Consider the following 20,662-nt stretch of genomic DNA (forward strand, 5'->3'; position numbering starts at 1 on the left):
CCTAACTTTTGGGTGGAAAAAAAGAAAACCGGCATTTTGTGAAAAAAAAAAAAAAAGCTTTTTTTTTTTTTTTTTTGTAAGATTCAATTATTTGAAAAGCAGAGTTATAAAAAGAGAGGGAGAGGCTGGGGGGAGGCAGGGAATGAGAGGGAGAGGGAGGGGGAGGGGAGGGGGAGGGGGAGAGGGAGAGGGAGAGAAAGAGGAAAGAGAGAGAGAGAGAGTGATCTTCCATCCACAATGGCCTGGAGCTGGGCCTAATGGAAGCCAGAAGCCAGGAGGTCATCTGATTCTTCCTCCTGGGTGCATGGGCCCAGTACTTGGACCCTCTTCTGCTGCTTTCCCTGGCATGTTAATAGGGAGCTGCTTCAGAAGTGGAGCAGCCAGGACTCAAACCAATGTTCATACGGGATGTCGTCGATGAAGACAGCAGCTTAACAGATTGTGCCACAGCACAGGCCCTGGGTTTTTTGTTTGTTTGTTTTGTTTTGTTTTTGTTTTTAACTATTCTGTTCCTATGGCAGCATGTACTTTCTTCACACTATGTGAAGGCTTGTATAGACAGGCTGACAGGAAACAATTCCTTCTCCATCACCTGAACATAGAGACAGACGCTGGGCTTGATCTGAGTGCTGCAGTGTGCTGTTTATAGAGGCTGTTCCTTTCCAGTTCTGTACCTTTGCCTCATGGTTAGTCCTATGCCCTTCCTCAAAAAGAGCCAAGTGATCTCAGTGCCATGCGCCAACCCTGGTGTAAATATAACAGAAACATTAGCAATGGTGTTACAGTGAGCCTTTTTAGCCCTTCTGTGGGATATGCTCACATCAACTAAGACATGCTGGAAAGATGTAGCAAAGAACATATAGGGACTGCATTCCAGATCCGGAACAAGCGGCTGAGTGAATCATTTTACAAGTGTCCGCACCACTGCTTGCTAATTAGTCATCATTCAGTTCAGTGCAGAATTTACAGAAAAGCCAATTTAAGATACAATGTGAAAATTATATAAAATATTTATATATAGGTCTAAAATGGACAACTTTTAAAAATTCTAGGTGTTTAGAATATTTGTCAATTAAAATTTAAAAATTGAGATTAATTTTTGCTAATTTTGACCCTAAGGAGAATAGGAGATGTGGCTACATGATAATTAAAGGGTTATAACTGCTTCTAATTTAATGAGAAGTAGCAAAATTCAAAAAAAAAATTGATCTTTCTATCACTCTAGTATTTTCCTTTCCAGTCTCAGCGAGTCCTGCTTTCGGTTTCCTTCATCACTTCCTTAACATAGGTTTTCATCACCTATGATTTTTTACTATTAAACAGCCTTCTCTGGGTAGGAATTTGGCACTGTGGGTAAGATGCTGATTGGGATGCCCACAACCCATATGGGGGTGCCTTTGTGCCAACCTGTCTCCACCCCTTGTAATTCCTTGTAAACGCAGCAGGTGACAGCTCTCACATTTGGTTCCCTGCATCTCCTATAAGCGATCCAGATGGAGTTCTGGGCCCCTGGCATTTGTCTAGGCCAGTCCCAGCTGTGGCAGGCATTTGGCCAGTAACCAGCAAATGAAAGATTCTTTCTCTCTCTCTCTCCCTTCTTTTAAGGAAATTAAAGTAAAGTAAAAGTTAGAAGAAAAAGCAGCTCTCTAACAGCTTGATTTGCCTTTAGCCGTGTCCCTACTTCATTTATGTTTGCTTATCAAGGCAAAATTCCAGTAACATCTTTTCACTGTTAACTTACTCTGTCTCCTCTTACATATTGATCACATATTGATGCTAATGTATATTTCTCATCACTGTCACATATGTTTGTATCATGGCCATGATTAGCAAATTGGCACAGTAGTTTCGCAAAGTAAGAACAAGTATTTAAATGCCTGCTATAGTACATAATAGGCTTCTGACCTTTTGCAATCCAGTGCATTGGAGCTTCAGATTATTCTCATATGATTTGTATCTACCTAAAATGTTAATTGTAAATCTTGACAGTTGTAGGAATATAAGTAGTTGTTATTGTTGCTGAAACAGTCAGTATAAAACTATATTCTAAACAATGTGACAAATACTTAAGATGCATGGTGTTATTTAATCTAAAAATAACCTTCCAAGTTGTTATAAAAGAAATCAAATCATGGAAAAAATTAATCATTTACTAAATTTTATACAGTCAGTAGCTGAGTCTGGATTTTACATCTTTAGTTTTCTCCCTTGTGTATGTTTTAAAGATGTACAATGTGATGATTTTCTGTAATTCTATAATTACCACAATCAAGTTAGTTAAACTTATAGTAACCTTTTTCCAATCCTTTTTCTTTCTATCCTTCCCTCCTTCCATTCCTCCTTCCATTTTATTCTGCTAATAAACACATATAAGATCTACTTTCCTAGAAAATTTCAAGTATAAAATACAGTGTTGCCCTGCTTTATACACATTAGCTCGCTGAGACCTACTCATTTGTAACTGAGAGTTTGTCCTGGAGACTGTTGTAAGGGAGGTGAGACTAACTCCATAACCACATGAAATACTTTGCTAATGCATCATTCATGTTCCTTAGGAGAAACCCCATAGTTTCTCACGTTCTCTTAGAGGTTTATGAACCCAGAAGAGCTCAGAATCACCAAACTAAGCGCTCAGTTCTTTCATTAAGAACAAAGGCCTGGAGTGGTTTATCTGTTAGGGTCTTTAGCATTCATGTTTCCTAGTTCGTAGTAGGAAAATCATGTGTATTATGATATATTGTTTATCAGTAGTTCAAGCTCTACGATAGTTCCTTACTCAGAGTTGCTGCTGACCTGGAAATAGTAACATGTATTACCAGAGTTTTATACAATAACAACTTGTTTTATGCAAATACTCATATATCAAATAATTCAAATCAGTTCCTGAAAAGTGACTGTGCTGTTTATTCCATGATTACCCTTATTTACGTTGTCAGTAAAATTGCTCTCCTTTATGCTGTGTCAGGGAAGGGAAATACACCTCCAAAATCATCGTGACCCTCTGGGCTTCCCATGGGAACAGTGCACCTCAGATAAACCGCACCTGCGGAGGTAGCTCGGGCCCTACCTGAGAATAGAAGAATCTTCAGTGAGCTCAACAGGAGAGGAAACAAACAAACAAACAAAAAATAAGTCCTTCTTATTGTGCAGCTAGCCATGCCCGTTTTAGTTTCAGGCAGAATTCTCTGCACGGAGGACATGTCTAATGCTTTAAATACAGTCTTCATAGGCAAACAACAGCCTAAAGAGTAAAAATTGTATTTTGGCTTTGATTCTCCAGGTATTTTTAGTAGATTTTCTACTTTACCTGGCTGTCATAGACGTAAGTTGTTTTAATTACACTGGTTTATTTTAAAGTGTATGTGTAGTTATAAACTATAACTGTTTGGTGCTTGATTTTTGAAAATATTTATACTAGTTTTAGAAGACCTGTTAGATGTCTGTTTGTTTTCCTCATATTTCAAGTGCCCAGTCTTTAATTGTGTCTTATTAGTGTACACTTGTGGCATACTTTAAACCTGACCACATGCAAACAACTCAGACATTCCCAGAAAACTCTACTAAATTGATGTAGAAATGTTTTGGAATATAATTTAAAAATTGGAAGTTCATTTCAAATCAGGGCTGGTGTTATGGTGCAGTGGGTTAAGGCTCTGCCCGTGACACCAGCATCTCCTATGAGCAACTGTTCAAATCCCAGCTGCTCACTCTTCTTTCTGAGCCAACTGCCTGCTAATGGAGCTGGGAAAGCACCAGAGGATGCTCCAAGGCCCCTGTCCCCATGTGAGAGACCTAGGTGGAATTCTTGGCTCCTGGCTTTGGCCAGGTTCAGCCCCAGCTGTCACAGCAATTTGGGAAGTGAACCAGTGGATGAAATCTATTTCCTCATTGTTTAGATATATTTTCTTGGATCCGAGACTTTCGGACACAATTAAAAGTTAGAAAAAATGAAAATAATCAAAACTTTCTGAGCATCCAGAATTGCACTGAAAATCTTTGTGATGAGGTGTGCTCACAAAGTCCATATTTCGGAGGCAGTAGAATAGTATTTGGAGATAGGGCCCTTTGGAGGTCATCAGGGTTTGATGAGGTCCTGGGGGTGGGAGGCATTTGAGGAGTTGAGTGTCCTGATAGGACGAAACTCTAGAGAGCTTTCTTTTCCTCTATGCCTGCCTTACGAGAAAACACACAGAAGGGGGCCGGTTGACCCTGCACATGCTGGCTCCCTGACCTCATATATCCAGCCTCCAGAACTGTGAAGGAGAAAAAGGAATCTGTTCCTGTGTCACCCAGTTTGTGATATTTACTTATCACATTGGCTTATATATCTCTTCCTCCTGACTGAAACAGGAAGCAAGTAGTAACGCGTGAAATTTTATCATTGACTCAATGGAGAAGAATGCTGTTAATACAGAATCCTGGAGAGAGCCCTGCTGTAGCAGTCCTGTTCTTGGAACAGGTGGCATAGCAAGATGACCTTGGTCACCTTGGTCACAGCACAGGCTGTGGCCTTGAGAAGTTGTGCAGGTCTGAGGAAGTGGAGAAGGCCATTTGCCCAGCACACCAAGTTCCTGTTTCTAGACTGCATGGGACTTAAAATAATTTTGCCATTTATTTTGTAACTTCGGTCAAAGCACATAATGTGAGAGAGTCTCAGTTTGTTCCTTTCTCTATTTTGTAAGAAGGCTCAGCAATTGTCCATGTTTTCAAATATTTTTTATTTGAAAGGAAGAAAAGAGTGTGGGAGAGAAAGTAATCTCCCATCTGTTTATTCACTCTCAAATGCCTACAAAATCAAAGACTGGACCAGGCCGCTTGGAGGAGCCCAAAACTCAGCAAGCCCTGCCTGTGGGTGGTTGGAAGCCAACCACTTGAACTATCTCCTGCTGCCTCATAAGGTGAACATTAGCAAGAAGCAAGAATTAGAAGCAGAGCTAGGAATGAAGCCTGGGCACTGTGCTGTTGGGTATGGGTGCATAAGTGGCATCTCTTTCTTTCTTTTTACAGATTCTTTTTAGAACTATTCATTCATTTTTTTTTAAAGATAAGGTGACAGAAAAGGAGAGAGAATGAGCAAGAGAGCAAGAGAGAGAGAGAGCTTCCACCCACTGTTTCACTTACCAAAAATCCTCAGTAGCCTGTGGTAGGTCAGGACGAAGGCAGGAATACAGAACCCCATCTAAGTCTCCCACATAGGTGGCAGGAACCCAAGTAATTGGACCATCATCTGCTGCCACCAGAGCTGGATTGGAAGCTTAGAAGCAGAGTCCTTGAGGCTGAAACAAACACTTTGATTTAAGTCGCTTGCTTTCCAAGAAGTGGCATAACCCTCTGCACCATAACACCAGCCTCCCGAGTGACATCTTAACAATTGCACCAAACACCTGCCCGAGGTCTCAAGTTGCTTTTTCTGTAATACAGGAGTAATAATAAAACCTAAGTAACATGGGGAGGAATAGATAACCTAATAGGTATGATGTACCTAGTACTCTGCTCAGTACATGTGACTATTAACTGACATGTCCCCCTGTTGGTTTTATAACAATATGATATAAAAACTATTTTATTTTCTTTAGTTCTTCAAGTGTTGGTACATAATAATAGTACTATGAAAAACAAACCACTTCAAAAGTCTGGACATTTTTGAAAACAGATTTTCCATCAAATAAAACTAAATAAAAAGTATCTAATTCACATGTAGATACTGGTTGTAGTTGTAACTGCATTGCATTATATTTGCCCATCCATGGTAAGCTACTGATAAATGATTGCAATAATCAACTTATTTTATCTTCATAGTAAACTATGGCTGACTGAGTCTGGGGAAGTGGCCAGAGCAAGAGCAGCAGGATCATTGGGAAGCTTGGGGCTCTGGAGGAGTAGCTCAATCTAGGTGGAATGTAGAGGACAGGGCTGGTGGGCAGAGAAGGCAAGAGGGTGTCATGAAGCCCTTAAGAAACTGAAGCCTGCATGGGGCAGAAATGGTGTGAAAAAGAGATGAAGGAAAATCCACCCAAGATCACTTTCTCTGAGCTTCTGTCTGTGGAACAAAGATGTGACCTAATTCTCATTTGGACCTGAGTACCAGGATGTAAACTCCAACTCTGCCCGTAGGAGCTGTCTGAATGGGCAAGTTCCGTAACCTCTGAAAGCATGGCTCATACAGGGAAGTCAGTATAGGTTAAGATGTTTCAGTGACAAATCCAGTGACATTCCTGGTTCCTAATAGGTGCTCAATAAATGGTTTTTCTTTCTCTTTCTTTTTCATACCTGGCTATGCAACTGCTCTGGCACTCTGGCAAGAACCACAAGTTTTCCTGACCAGAAGGGTGACTCTCTTTACACTGAAGTTTGAAGAGTAGAGTAGCAGAAACCAAGGCATCGGGTTTTACAGACTTGAGAAGACAGATGAAGCAGGGGAGTAGGTGGTACTTCAACCTGTGGGAATTTTCATTCGCAGACTTTCCTTCAGAGTTAGGTTCACTGCTGAATCTTTCAGTTTATGTAGAGGTGGTTGGACTGGACAAAATTTAAGTCTCCTCCTAATATCATGGTTATTCTCTGAACACTAAATTTAGAGTTGCATCCTTTCTATTTGGTTTTCAATTTTTGTTTCCTAGCTCCTAATCCCAACCAAAGAGACAAGAATTAGAGTGCTAAAGTATATGTATTAATTTAATTTCTATTGTTGCATTAAAAACATCACCACAAAGCTTAGCAACTTATACCAATAAGCCTTTATTGCCTCCAGTCAATTTGATCAGGAATCCAGGGGTAGCTTGGCTGGGTGGGCTGAGTTCTGACTCTCAGGTCCACTACTGATGAGTATTGCCAATCAGCTGAACAGGTTGGAGAATCTACTTCCAACCGCACTCACATTGCTGTTCCAGGAAGCCCCAGTCTGTCACTATGTGGGCCTCTCCAAAGAGCTGTTTGAACAACATGACAGCTGGTTTCTCCAGAGTGAATGATGAGAGAAAAGGGAAGAGGGGGAGAAAGAAGTTGGGGATGGTGAGGGGGTAATTTAAGGAGAAGGAGAACGATGACAAGAACATGAGTGTATTTTATGACTTTACCTGGGAAATCAGGTTTCACCACTTCTGCTGTATTCTTGTTTAGCAACCTTATACACCTCTAATACGATAGAAATGTGAAGAGCAGAAGGTAGGGATCATTGGCACCATCTCAGAGGCTGTCTCCTACATACCCTTTAACTTCTCAGCTAGAATACAAAGCTGAGTGTTTAGAAAGATCATTCCTTCCTAGCCATCTCCTAAGCACTGCGGCAGTTTCTACCAATCTTCAACTCAAAGATTTGGTGCTGAGTTCTGAATGCTATTTATAGACATAGATATTAGTGTTTTAAATTTAAGTCTTTAAAATTGTAAATCTCTTCAGATTTGTCCTGATCCACTTAATTTGCAAGTAAGGGTTATGAATGCCAGTTGACAAGTCAATCATGGGATGTGTTACAACCAAGTTATTTACTAAAATTAAAGGATACGTGGAGGCAAAGGATCTAAATAAGGATTTGGGAAAGGGTTCATGGGGAGGTGACTTTGAGTTTTGTTTTAAAGAATTGACAATGGTTTTTCAGGAATCACAAACTAAAAGATTTGTATTACAAAAATGCTGTTTGAGCAAGTTTCAAAAGACAACATACAAAATGATACCAAGTATAAAACTCAAGTACGAAGAAAATTATAATTTATTGACACATGCATATTTGATAAAAACACACAAATGTAAGGAAGGAAATGAAAAATTTAAAACCATGACAGAGGTGGGGGAGCCAAAATTATGGGATAAGAAACAATCAAGGTAGGTTTGGTGGTGCTAGAGTTCCCATGTTTGAAAGAGTTTATAGGACCATAAATGTTTAAAAATAACAATTTTATGTGTGAACTACTATATGAGCCTATTTTAATATTCAAAACTTGTCAGCAGAGTGAACATCAAATCAAAATGCATGAAGAGATGAAAAAGCTTGGAAAAAGAGACATCATTATGACAAAGAAATGATAAATAATGCATTGTCTTTCATAAAATATAGCTCACTTATCTGCAGTTGTATTGGAGTATAGAAAAGGAAAAAAAAAAGATTATAGATACAATTGAAATCCAAAAACTCAAAATTCTTGCAAAAGAAACAAGCACTATTTTTGTCGTGAGAACAAAAAGGCTGATTGTTCCTTTGTTACATATGTGGTGATATGATCACACTGAGTAATATAAATTAGCGATAAGTCACAGGAGCAGTTATTGTTTTCATCATAAGGAAAGGGGTCTACTGCATTTTAATTGTCTGAATTCATCATGTGTCAACAACTTTTGTTCCTGGTGGAATTCTGATCATAGGGTGGTGCTTTATTTAACAATGTACCCTTTTAAATTGTTGTGAAGCTGCAACTAAGGTTTAATTACATTATTGCCAGTCATCTGAAGCATGGTAATTACTTGGAGTCCTTGGCCAGCATTTCTGATTAAAAGTGCTGTGGCATGCTCAACAGGTCATAAATTAATATTCCAATCCTCTAACTTCCTCTTAAGGCCTTGCTTTATTCCTTCTGAGTTACAACTCCATCTTTGGGAATGGTACATAGGTGAAAGTCGAATGATATGAAGAGACCTGATACTTGAAAAGAAATGACTTTGCTATAACCTTTTTACTGTCAGGTTTGTTTAATTTTTCTCTTTTGGAATTCCTTTTACTAGCCAGAAAAAAATGAAAAATAATTTGTGAACAAGAGACTTCTTTCCTGTGAGAGATTTGAAGTGCTTTTAATAATTCAGCTAAGCCACTAGCCAAAAGTTTAGCAAATGACTGGCAGCAACATTATCTGCCTAAAAGTGAGACAGTGAGTTCCAAGTGTTTATCTAGGAAAAATTTCTAGGTACTTTTTTCCTGGTGAAGGGGACCTAATACGTAAGGGGAACATGATGAAAGTCGGAGTTCTCCTTTGGAAGAATAAAAACAAAGCAATGCCTGCAAGGCCGCATTAGGTCTTTCTCAGAAAGGAGTTGCATCAGTTTTGCCAGAAGAAGGCCACAGTGTCTAAGCAGTTCCTAAGTCTGCACTGTTTTCTTGCTGAGCTCAGCAGGGACTTGTTTTTGGTAAAACTGAGTGCCAACTATGGAGTCTTCTGCTCTTGATTCAACTGCTTGATTGTCGTTGATCATTTGGCTGTTTGATGGATCTCTGTGCTGCCACTAGCTCTGCCTTTGGTGAAAGTTTCCTTTCACATTCAACCCGTCGATAGCACATTACAGTCAGATTCTCCTGTTGTCTGGTTGTGAGTATGCTCAAACCTGCCCTTCTCCCACTTAACTTGTTTTCTTAGTCATAGCAATTAGACTTGTTGTTTCAGATTTGTTTCTTAAAAAAAACCTCTAATTTCTAATCAAAATATGTTCATTTTCAAGTTAGAGATAGATGCTCTACATCTAAAAATGAATTTAATGTCTTGAAATGATGTGTACTTTTCTTAATATACATTTTACATGAATATTTTGAAGATCCATTATATGCATGGATTTCAAAAATTTTTTCACTGAAATAAACTTAATCTTTTAATTCAATTTCCAAAAACTTTTTGAAGTACCCATGTATGTTCCCTGGATGGTCCCCAGTAGCCACGTTCCATTGGCTTTCCACTCATAGCAGCCTTTTTTTTTTTTTTTTTTTAAGTCAGTTTCCTGTTTTCCAGTAACCCTGAAGTCCAAACCATGATTTTCCATTGTCTGGCCTTGTGACCATCGCATCCCTGTGCCTTATTCCTTACTATTATAATCCCTCCTTAATTATAACTTAACTTGCCGTGCATTCCAAAGTGATTTCCTCTGCCTTATGTCCTGTATTCATTATCTGCACAAACAAGATTTGCTGACATTGATTGAACAGTGAATGACTAACACAGTGTTGGGCACTCTCCTACCTAAAGCTGATAGCCTCCTCAGTCTTTTCTCTTTCCATTCCAATTCTTTGCCACAAAGTTAAACAAAAAAATCAAAACCACATTTAGGTGGAAATTCTTTTCCATTCTTTCTTCCCCAAATTCAAGTTCCTCTACTCCCTAAAAACTGGTCTTATTCATTTGAAAGATTAATCATCCACTATGTGCCGAGCAATGCCTTCAGAACTGGTGAAAATAAGAAAAATGCTGCACAATTTCAGATGTTAAGGATCTCAAAATATACTGGGACGATTTGTCAGCAATTGGTCACAATAAAGTACCAGGGGTTGCACAAGGGGACATGGGAGGCCAACCGTGAGAGCACATGACAATGGCCTCCCTTGGAGGAAAACTTCCTACAGCAACTAATATGAAGCAGTCATGGCAAGCCTGACAAAGTGTGCATTCAACACAATATGGAGAGAAGGGAAACAGTTTATGCAGAGAAACTCAGTAATGAACAAGCATATGTCTGTGACCTGGAAACACACACACACACACACACACGAGAAATGAAAGCTAACATTGGACAGGGAGAGCAAGGAATTATACATGAAGTGCGTCAGCTATCATACTGAGAAATGTCGAATTCTTTTGTAGGGAGTGGGAACATGGCAGGAATTTAAGAAAGAGTAATTATGAGAAATTGTCGTTGCCACCACTACGCATTTTCCCCCTATGATATCACCTCTATAACTGCACTCCCTGTCATTTCCGTAAGCCATGGTACTCAATTCCTTTTTCTCTGATTTCTTTTTTGTATATCATTGGATTAACATGTAATACGTACACGTTTTTACTGAGTACAGTCAATATTTTCACATATAAACAAATCATCCCAGACAATTTGCCTTTCCATCTCATTTTCATGTGTTCAGAATTCATCAGCTTATGCTGTCTCCCAGTTCTTTATACGGTATATGTTACATTATTGTGAACTACAGTCACCCCCGCCCAGTGCTGTGGAACACCAGAACCACCCCCTCACTGCATTTTGGTGTCTACTGTGAATTGTCCTCTATTCTTCAATACCCAGCCTTTTCTAACTCCAGTGTTCACTATGTTAAGGTCAGATTGACTTATACTTTTTTAACTTCACATATTAGAGAAACATGCAGTATTTGTCTATTTGTGTACTTAATACCGAACACCACAAGAAGCATAAGACACACCTGGCCCCTGAACTTGATAAATCTTGTATGACTTGATCTAACTATTGTTACCTCCATTTCCGCCTTCCTTCCCTTCCCCTCTCCTGCTTCTGTATCTTTTCACACGGGGGGATATTATTAGCAAAGATCCCCTTAGTAATCAGCTTACCATGAGAATATTCCCTGTAAGGTCTTTGTTTAGAACTGAAATCAGTCTCCATTGATGATACCCTTTCTCTTATATTTCTTCAAAATAGTGTCTGTTTTCTCCTCCACAATCCTTCTACCACAAGTGTCGGAGACACGATGCATGGTGTCCCTGTGATCTTCTTCATTTCCAGATCATTCTCCATTCTGCCATGAAAAGTTTTGGCTTTGATGATGATTTTGTCAGATTATTCACCTGCGTTCTCCTTCCATTTAGTCATCTATTAACTCACAGATGATCTCTCCTCTTCTTTGAAGATTATGCATCCTCTTTTAGTGCTACTCTCTTTACACTGCCCATGTACTAACTCCTTTTTTTTTTTTTTTTTTTTGACAGGCAGAGTGGATAGTGAAAGAGAGAGAGACAGAGAGAAAGGTCTTCCTTTTTGCCGTTGGTTCACCCTCCAATGGCCGCTGTGGCCGGCGCATCGTGCTGAACCGAAGCCAGGAGCCAGGTGCTTCTCCTGGTCTCCCATGGGGTGCAGGGCCCAAGCACTTGGGCCATCCTCCACTGCCTTCCCGGGCCACAGCAGAGAGCTGGCCTGGAAGAGGGGCAACTGGGATAGAATCCGGCATCCCAACCGGGACTAGAACCCGGTGTGCCGGCTCTGCAAGGCAGCGGATTAGCCTGTTAAGCCACGGCGCCGGCCCTAATGTACTAACTCTTAATGAACTCAATCGATGTACCTTATTTTTCCACTTTCCAGTCTGCTCTTAGGTCGCCTCTTCAATAATTTGATAGTCCATTCTAACTCAGACTTACTTCTGTGATATGATAATGTTCTTGAAACTGTTTTACAAGTTGTTATTATGACTGAATATGCTTCCAGCTTGCTCCCAGTACCATCAAGACTTCAAATATCCTTTGACCACATCAGAATTTGAGTTGATCTTAAATTATCAGACCAACTTATCTTGTCATCTTGCTTTGTCGTTCCATGATGCTGTCATTTCCTAACACAGTGCCATGGTGAAGTAAATCAAAAATCACTTCTTTGCATATATCCACAGTTTCATTGCCTTTCTCTCTACTTTTAATATCCACTTGGTGTCAGCAAAAATTTAATGAAATACTCTCTGCTCACCAGAATCTACATAAACCTCACTGAATAAAATTAGAAAAGAAAGACACAACCACATGGTGAAATGAATTCCACTTGTGTATGCATATTTTAATTATTAAATAACAATTATTTACACATTTATGAGGTATCAGATAATATTTCAGCAATCTATACATTGAGTTCTGTCTGCTTAGAGTGTATACATGTCACATATCCTTATGGTGAAAACATTCAAAATCATTATTTCTTATTTCTTATTTTTAGGGACAGATACAGTATATTATCATCATCTATAATCATCCTACTCTGCATTGGAATGCCTGGTGTTTCTTACTCTCTAACTAAGACTTGCTGCCTGTTACTCAGCTTCTCCCCATCCTTTCCTCCCACCTACAATACTTTATGGTCATGAATGCTATCTGGCAGTTATTCTGCATTTCTCTGTATTCCCTCTTCTATTCTCTTTTAAACTTCCCTATGTAAATTTTTCATCCTTTCTTCTCTCGCTTTTTTTCCTCCATTGTGTTCTCTCAGTTGATGAACATCTTTGTGTTTCAATAAACATATTAAAAATTTTCAGAAGAGGTTTCCCAGTATCAGTTGAACCAGCCTACCTGAATCTGTGCCTTTATATTCTGTTCTTTGTCTCTCTCTGTTACTATAGTCAAATGAATCAGGCTTTTAAGTGAAGCCAAACTGTGTACTTTACCCACCTATGCTTTTATATCTCACATTTATATATAGTTCTATCCTGCAACCGCCTGCTAATTCCATACTCGCATATTCAAATGGACTTGACCTTCTCTGCTGAATATTTAAAACCATCTCCAGCTTCACACACACACACACCCCTAAATAAATAAGTAAATAAATAAATTTAAATATAGAAAAGAAAGTTCCTCCTCTGATGATTTCCATCTCAGTGAATGGCAACTTCATTCTTCCAGTTGCTTAGGTCAAAATTTTGGTGTCATCTTAATCATCTGTCCCCATGAAACCTGTGAAACCCTGTGTCTCTCTCTTAAATACATCATGGATTTTTCCACTGCCTATCTCCACTGTTTCCACTTTGATCTTAACTGAACTATTGCCTGAGTATTGGGCTACCTTCAGATCTTGAATCAGGCTGTTTCCTTGCCCCTTACAGTTGATCTTCAAGAGCAATTATCAGAGTGATTCTGTTGAAATGCAAGTTGAATTCTATGTCTTCTACTCAAAAACATTTAGTGCTTTCTACTTCTGTCAAGCTAGAAGCCAAAAACCATAATTTTAACTCACATTTCCTCTCTGACCTCATTATTTTCCTTTTTCATTATCTCTCCTGATCATTTATTACTGTGTGACATCCTATCTGTGCTGTTTTTATTGTGTTTCTTTTCAGTCTTTCCTATTAGGATGTAAATGCTATGATATTTTATATTTTTATGTTTGGTTCCTTGATACATTATCAGAGCCTAGATCAGTACTTAACATGCAGTAGATATACAATAAATGATCTAATGAATTAAACTTTTTCCCATAAGATTATTCAGTCTGCACATGTGTTGGTCACTTTTCAGCACTATAAGTGAAATACATGAAAGGAAGTAACTAGAGAGGAAAAAAAGTTTTATATCATCTCATGTTTTGGAGATTCACAGCCCAAGATCAAGCAACCACATTAGCCTGGAGTCTGATGTGGGTGGTGGATGGTGGAAGGCCTGCAAAAGGAGGATCTCCTAGCAAACCAAGAAATAGAGAGAAAGAGCACACCATCTTTTACAACCAACTCTTTGGGAAGAACTACTTTCTGAAGTCATGCTTGCAAATATCTAAAGAGGTCCCACAGTGCTCATCTCTGAAACATCATAATGGGATGAAGCTTCTACCATTAATCCATCAATCATTAATATTGATCCATTAACTACTAATATAAGATTTGAAATGTCTGCATGAGTTGGGAGCCAAATTGTGTTCAAACTGTAGAAGCATACTAACATGGGTTCATTGTGCTTATTTACCATACTGCTTCTAAGCTTAATTTCTTCAGCAGAACTGAGAGAAACTGAAATTCCAACTCATAAAATATATGTAGTATGTTCAAGCCTTGTTATTCTTTTTTTTTTCCCCAGAGTAAGAAATAGAGAAGGAAGGAGTTTGGGGTATTTTTTTTTTTGCAGGGGGTAGAGAGAGGGAGTCCCCATCTGCTGAGTTATTCCCCAAATACCCATAATAACCAGTACTGCTCCCAGCCAAAGCCAGGAACCAGGAACCCAATCAAATTTCCCTTATAGACTGCTGGCACACATCAACTTGAGCCACCATTTACTGTTCCCCAGGGTGTGCATTGTCTGGGCACCAGATTGGAAGAAGTTGAGGGACTCAATCCCAGGCACTCTGATATAGGATGCCAGGATCTTAATGATAGGCCAATGTGTGTCCCCAACCCTGGTTTTAGTTTATTTAAAATATTTATTTATTTGAACGTCAGAGTTACACAGAGAAAGAAGGAGAGGCAGAGAGAGGGAGACAGAGATCTCCCATCTGCTGGTTCATGCCCCAATTGGCCACAATGGCCAGAGCTGGGCCAATCTGAAGCCAGGAGCCAGGAGCTTCCTCCAGGTCTCCCATGCGGGTGCAGGGACTCAAGATCTTGGGCCATCTTCTGCTGCTTTCCCAGGCCATAGCAGAGACTGGATTGTAGGTGGAGCAGCCGGTCTCGAACCAGCACCCATTTGGCATGCCGGCACTGCAGGTGGATGCTTTACCTGCTGTGTCACAGTGCAGGCCCCCTGGTTTTAATTTTTAAAGTGGAGATGATCAGTGACTGATTGACTCACAGAATTTTTGCAAAAATTAAATGAGATAATTCAAATACCATATTCAGAATGCCCATAGAAGCGCTTTCAATGGAGATAGTGAATATTTTGTTATTATACCTAATATCAAAGTGCCTATTAATAAAGTACCTATTAAATATTTCTTTTGGTGTCTTGATTTTTACTTTTAAGTCATTTGTTAGAAACAGGGAATGAGATATTTGTGGTTGAAAATGGTAATTTCTGCTTGTTTATAAATACTTCAAATTTGTTTCACCTTATTTTGTCAGTTTTTCCTGGAGAGTCAAGTGAGTTTCTACAAATGTTGTTCTAGTGAATCATGTTAGACCTTCTAATGTTGTATGGGGAATCAGCCACATGATCTCATCCATTCATTTATGACAGATTATTTCAGAGAGTCAAAAAATTATTATTTAACTGGCCTTTGTGTTAAAAAATATAGACCCTAAGGGAAATCATCACAGTACATTATAAAAAATAGTTGCAAAGGAATTTTTGTAAAATTAATGTCTGTTGAAATTATTTGCATTCATTGGAAGTCATTTTTGTAAAACATTCACTTTATCCCAGTCAGGTTAAAATTTTTTCACTTAGAAATTCAAACTTTAGAAGTGTAACAGTCCTAAATATTTCATGTTCTAATGCTCCAAATCAATGTTTAGAATTAAATATAGATTCAGGGCCACCTTTTTTCCTCATAATGAGTAATGATAATGTGGGAGTGGACACCATGTACAGACTATGAGCAGGGATTTGGTCGTGCAAAATCACACCAAGTTGTATCTCTGCAGAGTTTTGTACTATACACACTTTGCTGTGCAAGTTGACCACAGGTGGAAATTTTCAGTGAGCAATAGCAATTCTACAATAGATATATTCTATTCAGATTACCGATAATTGATTAGAATTGGTATGTATGGAAGTAGTAGAATTCTAGTTAATATGACTCTTAATCTATGGCTTTTATTTTATACCACTGTATTCCTATATTCTAGGTGAGTAAAAAATTGATGCATTATTTGAAAAGCGATAATACCTTAGAGTCTTAGGTGCAGCTCTGTAAATACAAAGATCTGTTCCTCTTGACAAGACTTGTCACCTATTAATTTGCTCATCATTTTAAAATTAGTGATTGTGCCTGCCTCTGTTTTTCTTTTTTACTGAACTGTTAGAATTATCTTAAATAGAAGATTATAAAAATGAGATGTTTTACATCATGCACTTTTTCATTGAAAGCATATTTTAACAGCAGTCATCTCAATTTCTGAGGCTGCTGCTCTTTCTTTGCCCTTTATTCTTTGTTCTTCCTTTAGTTTCTAAACTCGTTTATCTTTATCATTACCACCTCCCCCTTTGATCTTTTCAAAAAGAAAGATATTGGATTTTTCCAGAAGGAACATCAGTAACACAATCATACTGATAACCGAAGTAGAGTTCTCCAATTTTCCTGGGTAAAATTTTGATAACACCAATTTGTCCTTTTCAATTCTGTACTTGGATATTATTAGCTACAATAACTTCTATTCTCGTTTGTACAGGAAATGACTTATTTCTTGTAGCAGTTCATGAACTGGGACATGCTCTGGGATTGGAGCATTCCAATGACCCCACTGCCATCATGGCTCCATTTTACCAGTACATGGAAACAGACAACTTCAAACTACCTAATGATGATTTGCAGGGCATCCAGAAGATATATGGTAGGTTATCACTGTTTCTGTTTGGCTAATCCTACAGTAAAGCCAAAAATCCTGCTTTGTTTTTCCTTTGGAATAGATTCTCTATGAGAGAAAAAAGTTAAGAAAAAGTATACATGTGTATATCTCATGTATTGGCAAAAATCTTCAGATCAATTAAGTTTTGTTGGCAGTAGTCCTATGTATCTTAATGTACAGATTATGGAAAAATATTTACCACTGTTGGAGTTTTCTTATTGAGTATAGTTGAAACGATGTTATACTAAGTTCTAAAAAATTTATATTCAAAATCAAGTGGAAATAATCATAAATTATAATCACCAATAAAAACAATGAGAGATGTTAGATGCTGAGACTTTAGTACAAACTGAGATTGAATCAGAGTTTGTGAGATTGGATTTCCAATAGTTCCTAGACAAAGGACATTTGAAGGTCCAGAAAAGGCCTGTATGGGATGGATGTATCAAGTTGTCCTCACAAGCAAGTCGTTAATTACTAAATCAGAGTGAAAATCAACAGACAATGGAGTGAAAGTCAGCAAATGACTAAGTTCATTAGCATATGGCACAACACAAAATTTTAGTACAATAATGCTTTTATTTATGGGATTCAGTCAATGAATGAAAATTAAAGGAAAAGGGAGAAAGACCATTACGCATATTTACTATACTCCTAATACTCCCTCAATACAACCAATGACCTATACAAAGGCATTTATTTCACACATCATTGTTAAGAACTTGACATTTATAATTTACATACAGCAAATATGCTTCACTAAGTTAATGAAGTGAAGCTTTCATTTTTATAATACAAAGACAACTGTGTGCTGTCCCTTTGTTAATACCCAGGATCCAGAAGAGGTCATTTGCAGTTCTAAGTAGCATAGTTTCAGTTCACTAATTGGTTTGCAGTCATTAGGTTTCAACATCACAGTGGCAAGAATCCTCTTAGGGTTAAAATAGACTTGGAAAAAAGGGTCAACTTTTGTGCTTCTTTTTATTTTGTTAGGATACTGAGAACAGGGAAATGTCTCAGACTCAAAGAGAAATGCCTTGTATTTGAATTGAGATATCCTATTTCTAAATTTATGTCATCAGAAATTCCTCTTAAGTGGTTAACTGAAAGAAATTTCTTTCTCATGACCTCCTGAATTAGTAGTCTAGACGGAAGGTCTGCAAAAGTATATCCTTCCCATATCTAAATACTAAGTGTGAACAGTCCTGCATTTCTTCTTAAAAATATAAGTCCCTTGAGGAATGATGCTTGACATCTGTACACAATTACATGTGTAAACTTTGGCTTCATTTAGAAGCCTCTTTTTAGAAATTTTTCTTCACATTAATATTTTACTGATGGTGTTGTAATCAGTATGTGTCTTGCTATTTCATTATTTAAATAAAACAATCTCTGGCAATTTATCAAAATATTTTATTGGAAGAAAATAGTCAAAAATCCATGAAAGGTTAGTCAATAATAATTGGAGACATATGGTAGAAAACACTCTGATTAGCTAATATTTGTCTTTTGGAAATATTTTTGTAGAATCATTGTCTACCGAAATCTAGGATTAAGTTTGGTGGAAGTTCCATTCATGGTTCCAGTAGTCATTGTCATTTATTAATTATTTACACACTGTCTACTTCCAAAAAATATTTCAGGGAGGCTTTCCAATGAGGACTGTGGTGAAGGTATAAAAAAATTCATTAAAAATTAACAAAGAAAGTGTAGTTCCTTGGATCTTGAATCTAACATGATAAGGACAGTTTCAGACAGACTTGGCAACAGTTTGTTAGGTAAGACTTTTTTTTGTTCCAGAAAATATACATTCTTAAAGACCTCTTAGCTCACCTAGTCTGTGCCCTCTGCTGATAAGTGATTATTCTCTGTAGCATATTTTCCAGCACTATTCCTGTTTTAAGTGAGCCAAGCACTGTCCTCATATTTTCAAAAGGTCCACCTGACAAGATCCCTCCACCTACAAGACCTCTGCCGACAGTGCCCCCACACCGCTCTATTCCTCCTGTGGACCCAAGGAAAAATGACAGGCCCAAACCTCCTCGGCCTCCTACTGGCAGACCTTCCTACCCCGGAGCCAAACCCAACATCTGTGATGGGAACTTTAACACTCTAGCTATTCTTCGCCGGGAGATGTTTGTTTTCAAGGTAGGAGGCTGTGATTTTTTTTTTTTTTTTTTTAATGGCGGATCAAATGTCTAGTGTCGCTTTAGAAAACAAGTTCTCATTCATTCTAACATCACTTTCCAAACCCTCTCAGGGTTAGAAGGTTCAAAAAAAGCATCTTAAAAATAAATGCACAAATTGACTTAAATGCCTAGCAGAAGATTGCTGTAACATTTTATTTTGGGAATGCATTTATGTCAGCAGAAGCTAAAATGCCTAGAAATGTGAGGGTGAAAAAAATGCTGCATGTTATGAAGAGATAAAATAGCATAATTTAAATCGTGAATAGCAACTAATAGGGATGATTTGCTTGAGAGCTTAACCACTTCCAGGCACATTGCAACTCTTGTATCTGGTTTACACCTCTTTATAGATCCCTATAATTTGACTTGACAATTAATGCATTGTATTTTAGGAGGCATACTGATCATTTTATTTCAGGTCTATTCATAGTCATTTGAGTTAAATTTCTATGAGACTATAATTTTGATTTTAGATATACTTGTTGTTTTCCTTGGATATTTGTATCTACCTAATTTACATTATTTTTAAAAAGTTACAAGCTAAACTAATTTTACATTTGCTAAATGTGCTCTTAATGATACTGTTTTTTAGATAGAACACTAATGAATATCTCTATCTCTATGAATAGTGTATCAAAAGTATTTTAGATAATATTGAAAGGTGAATATAGTATAATAATATGAAAATGATTTCCTCCTTCAATATTTGTAAGTTAATTTTAGGATTAATAAAGGACATAACTTTATTTGCTGGAATAAGAGATTTAAAATGCCCATATTTTACAGTATAATTCATTTGAAAGTAAAATAATATATTGCTATTTTTGGTTGGCATAAATCAATAAATAATGAAATATTGTCCTACTTACATAGAATTTCCTATCTACCAGAGGCTATACTTTAAAAATATAGATTCCACATAATTTCTAGTAGACAAAGCACTGTATCTCTTTTATTGAAGAATAAGAACTGGATTTGATGTAATATGCACAAGAGCATCACACTTTCCAGGAAAAATCAATACATTTCTTCAAACACATGAATAGATTTTTGAATTATGTAAATGATCTACAGTGCTTAATGCTTAATTAAATATCACAATTTAATTTCAAGTAGGTTAATAAACTTAAGAGTAAAAAAGAGCATATATTTGTATATGTATGTGTGTGTATATATATATAGGTGTACATATGTGTATGTATATTCAACTATTATTTATTGCAGCTAGCTTAAGTAAAAGCCAAATGCAATCATTTGTCATTCTAGAAGGCAACATTGTAGCTTTATATTTTGGTATCAGTGATATCACCAAAGTTTCACTAGTCTCTGAGAATAGGATATAAAATACACTCTCCGTACATCCTTTTTTCATAATTTCTGCTTAAGTAAATGGCTTATATCAGAAGAGAGGAGTGTCTCCCTCGCGAATGGTTGGTTTCTCTAGCTTTTGTTCTTCATGTTGTAGTGGGGCAGTAAGTGCTCTTGACTGACAAAATGAGATGCTATCATCACTGATTCCTGGAACAAGAACAAATAAAATATGCCCATACCCTCAAGTAGAATG

At 37.6% G+C, this 20,662-nt stretch overlaps 1 protein-coding gene across 1 annotated transcript in view; it reads left to right on the top strand.

Moving 5' to 3' along the window:
• Window positions 1-20,662, top strand: part of MMP16 (matrix metallopeptidase 16) — a 299,337-nt gene that overhangs the window by 186,053 nt on the left and 92,622 nt on the right. The window contains exons 5-6 of the mRNA XM_062188289.1: window positions 16,733-16,894; window positions 18,846-19,057. Of these exons, the coding sequence (XP_062044273.1) occupies window positions 16,733-16,894; window positions 18,846-19,057 (374 nt within the window). The remainder of the gene's footprint in view (window positions 1-16,732; window positions 16,895-18,845; window positions 19,058-20,662) is intronic.

Source organism: Lepus europaeus, chromosome 4 (genome assembly GCF_033115175.1).
Source record: "Lepus europaeus isolate LE1 chromosome 4, mLepTim1.pri, whole genome shotgun sequence".
In the NCBI taxonomy this organism is placed as follows: domain Eukaryota; kingdom Metazoa; phylum Chordata; class Mammalia; order Lagomorpha; family Leporidae; genus Lepus; species Lepus europaeus.